General features: G+C 33.2%; 1 protein-coding gene across 2 annotated transcripts; it reads right to left on the bottom strand.

Annotated features, from left to right (window-relative positions):
- Window positions 1-1,241: 1,241 nt before the first annotated feature.
- On the bottom strand, window positions 1,242-3,871 carry LOC114399924. 2 transcript variants are annotated; one of them, XR_003663864.1, is made up of 3 exons: window positions 3,665-3,871; window positions 1,670-1,795; window positions 1,242-1,437 (listed from the first exon to the last, which is right to left on the bottom strand). XR_003663864.1 is itself a non-coding variant. In XM_028362147.1 (3 exons), the coding sequence occupies exons 1-3, from the start codon at window positions 2,225-2,227 to the stop codon at window positions 1,411-1,413; spliced, it is 477 nt and encodes a 158-aa protein (XP_028217948.1). In that variant the 5' UTR covers window positions 2,228-3,649; the 3' UTR covers window positions 1,314-1,410. The 2 variants fall into 2 exon arrangements, 1 of the variants encoding a protein (XP_028217948.1); XM_028362147.1 differs by lacking the exon at window positions 3,665-3,871 and adding an exon at window positions 1,904-3,649 and having other exon boundaries at window positions 1,314-1,437.
- Between the last annotated feature and the right edge of the window lie 1,356 nt (window positions 3,872-5,227).

Below are 5,227 nucleotides of genomic sequence, written 5' to 3'. Positions count from 1 at the left end.
CTCACAAGTTAGCCCATCTTAGTTTGAAAAGGGAGAGTTGCTACTCATTCCATTTAAATTTGTTATTGGCCCCTTACCATCATTCAAATGCATGACAGAATGGTAATTTTGTTGTGCAAGAAGGGCTAAATACATAATTTACAATGAAAGTGAGATTCTATTCACACCAGGGCACAACAAAATCTCATTTCCCTTGTATATTTTTTTCTAGAAAAAATAATACAGTAGAAGTAAGATTTCAGTGTAATAAAATTACACTTCCGCTATATATTTTTTCTTGTTATTTAAATAGTTTGACATATGTTTTAAGTCTAACACAAGTACACAATAGAATAATGATTCCGTTTGTTATACAAATTATTACACAATAAAATCATAATTTTTTCGTGTTACAAATGTGTTACACAATGAAACCGTGATTTTGTTGTATAACCAAAAATCTGGAAAAAAAAAATAGAATTATGATTCTATTATGCAAAAATGCACAACGGAAAATGAAAATGAAAAAAAAAAAAAACCTTCAACAGTTAGTGCAAAGAGTGAAGAGATGGAAAGGAGAGTGAATGAATGAATGAAGAAAGGAAAAGAGGAAGGGGAGAATGAAAGAAGGGAAGGGAAGGAGGGAGTATTTTGGGTGGGGTGGGGGTGAAGAAGGATAATTTGATAATTATTCTTGGTTGGTAGGGCCAATAGTAATGCCCTTAAAAAAAGGCATGTGTGGGCCTGCATTGGGCTTTTGCTGAATAAGTTGGACAACCTAAATTGAGGCAATTTTTTAAGGCACCCCATTTTTTGGTTCCTGCATCTCCTAGGAAATAATTTACACGCTGAACAAATGCTTTTTTACCCTTCACTAATGTTGATGTAATACCCTAACACTCCATACCTTTCTCAAAACGTAGTTGTGCACCCCCAAACCCTTCCACCTCGTCGCACTCACCATCCGGTCACAACAACGTCCTAGTATCGTAGCCCTGTTGGTCGAAAGAGCCAAAGAAGGTGACACACCATTGTCGCCCCTCGCCTCACCACACTGCATGTCAGAGAAGGTGAAGACCCCACAGACCAACCATGCACTGAAGGTAAGTGGGTTTGTTTGTTTGTGTGCGTTTTTTTCTTTTTTATTCATATCGAATAAATGTCTCTCTTACAATCTGGATTGGGTACTCCATAAAGGAGAGATATTCTGGAATGTTTTTTGGAATACTCCATAAAACTAAGAAATATAATAAATTTTCTTAATTGTAATAAAATAATTGTAAATTTTTTTATTTTTACATTTTTTTTTCATTCCACTCCACGATAAATAATAATTAACGTAATCTTAAACTTTAAAATGACTGATAAATAGAAATAAAAATCCAACAATTAAAAAAGAACAAGGGTGTAGGAAGTATCCTCATGCGCCAATCACCAATATCCCCTGCATATAAAGCCCTAAAGACAAAAACCATAAGAATCCACATTAATAACCATGGCCCAAGAGCAAAAGTATATTGCTTGACCACATAGCAAAAGTATATTTAAAACCATGTTGCTTATTATGTAGCCAGGACCAAGCATGAAACGTGACATCTTCAATCAGAGAACTATGGACTATTTGAGATTTTCTAAAAATGTTATTATTTCTAGACTTCCAAATACAAAAGATCAAAGCACTCCAAATTACCTGACCAAATTCCGTTGCACTTTTTGACCTTCCCAAACCCGAAAACTGATTGAAATGGCTCTCCAAAGATGCTGAAAGTATTGTTGACATTGAAGGAAGCATCCAAGAATGGCATTGAAGCCATAGCTGCCAAATCATAGGGCATGTCAGAAAGATATGTTGAGCTGTCTCCCCATGAAGATGGCAAAAGCAACAAAGCAAGTCAGCATTATGATCAATAACATTTCTTCTTACTAAATTATCTTTAGTTGGCAGTCGATCCTTGAAAGCCCTCCAAAGTAAGAACGCCACTTTGTTTGGTATCCTTCTTAGCCTCCACGCCAATGAGAAAATATCACTTGGGATTACCATACCATCATCTTCCAACAACAGTTTATAAGCCCAGTTTGTAGAGTATTTTCCAGAATTGCAATTTTGCCAAACCCATGAATCCAACTCATTACTAAGTATCTGTACAGAATTTAAGAGTATTTGCAATTGCTCGAGAAGTTCCCACTCAAAAGTCTCTCTTCTCCAATTTAACTTCCAAACCCATCTATCCAACCTCCAACAACCCATCTCACAAACCACATCCTCTTTTTGATTCGAAATAAAGTACAATCTAGGAAAAAATTGGCCAACCAATTTCCATCTATCCACTCATCTAGCCAAAATCTAATCTTTTCACCTTGCCCTGTTTTCCACTCAATCCCCTCATCGAACCATTTCTCTCTACTATTTCCTCCACAAATTCTTTTCAAGTCCTTCCACCACAATGATTCCCGCAAAAGCTCACCCTCCCTCACTAGACCTTTCCAACCATCATACTTTGGTATTAACACCTCACTCCACAAACTTCCCTCTTGATGAAAAAGAGACCACCTCCATTTTCCCCAATAAAGCCTCATTGAACAACAATAAATTTGTAACTCCTAAGCCTCCCTAGTTCTTACTCTTGCAAATATCCTCCCAACTTACCCAAACAATTTTTTATTGTCTTTATTCCCTCCCCCACAAGAATTTTCTTTGGATCCCCACAAGAATATTACACATTTTTTTTGGCATTTAAAAAAAAAAAAGAGGAACACAAGACAACACAAAATTAATCAAACACATTGTTACGGCAAAGAAAATATGTTTGTGTTTTCATATTGCAAGTCTCTTTGAAAACTTTTGGATTACTAGTAGCCAAGTCTTTTTTCTTCTAGGATTTGCACCAATTGGCAAACCAAGGTACACAAAAAGCAAGGATAAAACTCTACAATTCAACACGTCCGCATATCTTTTAATCACACCATCTTTCACCCCAATAGCACCAAAACAACTCTTGAAATTTACTTTTAATTGAAAACCAACTCAAACATCCTCAGAATAGTCTTTATTATGAAGACGTTCTTCCCACTTACTTCGCCAAAAAAGATGGTGTGGCCAGCATATTACAACAAGCTAACAACACAATCTTTATATTCCACTTTATATCCATCAAACAATCCTTTCGATATTGAATTTCTCATAAAAGCACTCAAACCTTCGGTCACCACTAAAAAGAGGAAAGGAGCCAAGGGGTATCCTTGACGAAGTCCCTTGTGACATTTGAACTCTTGTGAAGGACTTCCATTCACCAATACCGAAGTCCATGTAAACTCAAGACATCATTTGATCTACTTAATCCATCTGTCTCAAAATCCTAATCCATGAAGCATATAGAGAAGGAATTCTCGAGAAATAGAATCATAAACTTTTTCAAAGTCTACTTTAAATAGCAAGATTTTTTCCTTCTCTTTGCATCTTCCATCACCGCATTAGCCACACGTACTCTATATAAAAGTTTCCTCTCACCAAGGAAGGCACTTTGACAATTATCAATCACCTTTCCTAGAACCATTATCATCCTATTAGCTAATAATTTAGCCAAAATTTTATACAAACAACCTACCAACGATATAGGTTTTAAATTATTTAAACCTTAAGTGTTGTCACATTTGACAATTAAAGCTATAAAAGAAGAGTTGGTACCTCTAGGAAACACTCCATGTCTACAAAAGTCCTTCAGGAACCGCAAGATGTCTCCCTATAGCATTCCCCAAATTTCTTTAATGAATAAGAAGTTTTTGAGGTTTCACAATCCCAAATTGTTTTCTTTACTTCTTCCTCAAACTCTTCTAAAAGCATAAGGTTGTCTTGAATTTCTTGAATTGAAACCCTCAAAATTGCTTACATTAATATTAAAATGGGTAACTCATAAGAAAAGAAAAATATTAAAATGAGTATTTTAGTAAGTTTTATATTATTTTGCTTGTGATGTCCCTTGTTTATCAAACAATGCACAACATAAAAAGTTATGTTACTCAAATGTTTGTCTTGTATTGTTCTCTTTACACAATATTCTACTTGTATTAAACATACCGTTATCTCATGGCAAGAAGTTTAAAATAGTAATAATAAATTTATCATAAAACTTTCCTCAATTACTTTTATAAGAATTTATAAATGAAATGATAAAAAAATTGATCACCATTTCCTCTCTCTCTCTCTCTCTCTCTCTCTCTCTCTATATATATATATATATATATATATAATTTTTAAAATGAAAATAAAATAAGAATAATGTGATACTTTTATAATTTTTCGTAAAATATATATTTGTCCGAAACAAGTGGAATAGTTGCCTTAGATTATGTTTTTCCATGAAATTTCAATCTTCTCATATTTAGAGGAAAAGTAATTAGTGTGCTGGTAGTTTAGCTAACTACGGTATTGACAATAGGAATGACTTGACATAGTGGAATTCTATTCCATTGTTCATTAGTTTTAGTTTTTCTTGTAATCGTTGTGGATTGTCTTTGTAGTTTTAGTTGATTTCTTGCTTGGATTTTGGTCCAGTCCCCTCAAGGTCTCTTGTTCTTTCTATTTCTTTTATTTTTTTAAATAATATTGTGGCTAGATGTCCAATGATGGGTTAAAGAAGGAGTGTCAATATAATTAATTAGGATGTGTTTTTTGGTTATAAGGTTTTGCTAGCTATAGTCTTTACATAAAAAATATTTAAAAAAGTATATACCATTTTCTTTCTAATATTTTAGTAAATAGTATAAAAATTATGACTTTTTCACAAATATAAAAAAACATATTATCAAATACTAGATATTACTTAAAAAAATACTAGATATGGATGTGTTTCACTACAATATGGTGGAACTTAACCAACAATGCCAACATAAAAAAAAAAAGAAGAAAAAAAACAGACATTCGAAAGATGTGACTTAATAAAGAAGGAAGCAATCATATTATAATTAAATCCAAGTACAGCCATAACTTAGGAAGACATTATTGTGGTAGTCTTATATAAATATAGGTATTAGACTATTAGGTATAGAGGGGGATGGACGCATTTGACTAATGCCAACCACATGTGGAGCACGCAAATGATCCATTTGTTTTTCTTTCTTAAATATATTTTTTTTCGTAAGTTCATATTGTTTTTTAAATTTTGATCCCAATAAATTTTTTGTTTACTTTTAGTGTTTGTAAGTTTTTTTAATTTTGTTTTCTGCAAGTCTTTTTTTTCATTGTTGTTGT

This window comes from Glycine soja, chromosome 19, assembly GCF_004193775.1.
Source record: "Glycine soja cultivar W05 chromosome 19, ASM419377v2, whole genome shotgun sequence".
Lineage (NCBI taxonomy): Eukaryota > Viridiplantae > Streptophyta > Magnoliopsida > Fabales > Fabaceae > Glycine > Glycine soja.
This window is presented reverse-complemented; position numbering and strand designations above follow the sequence as displayed.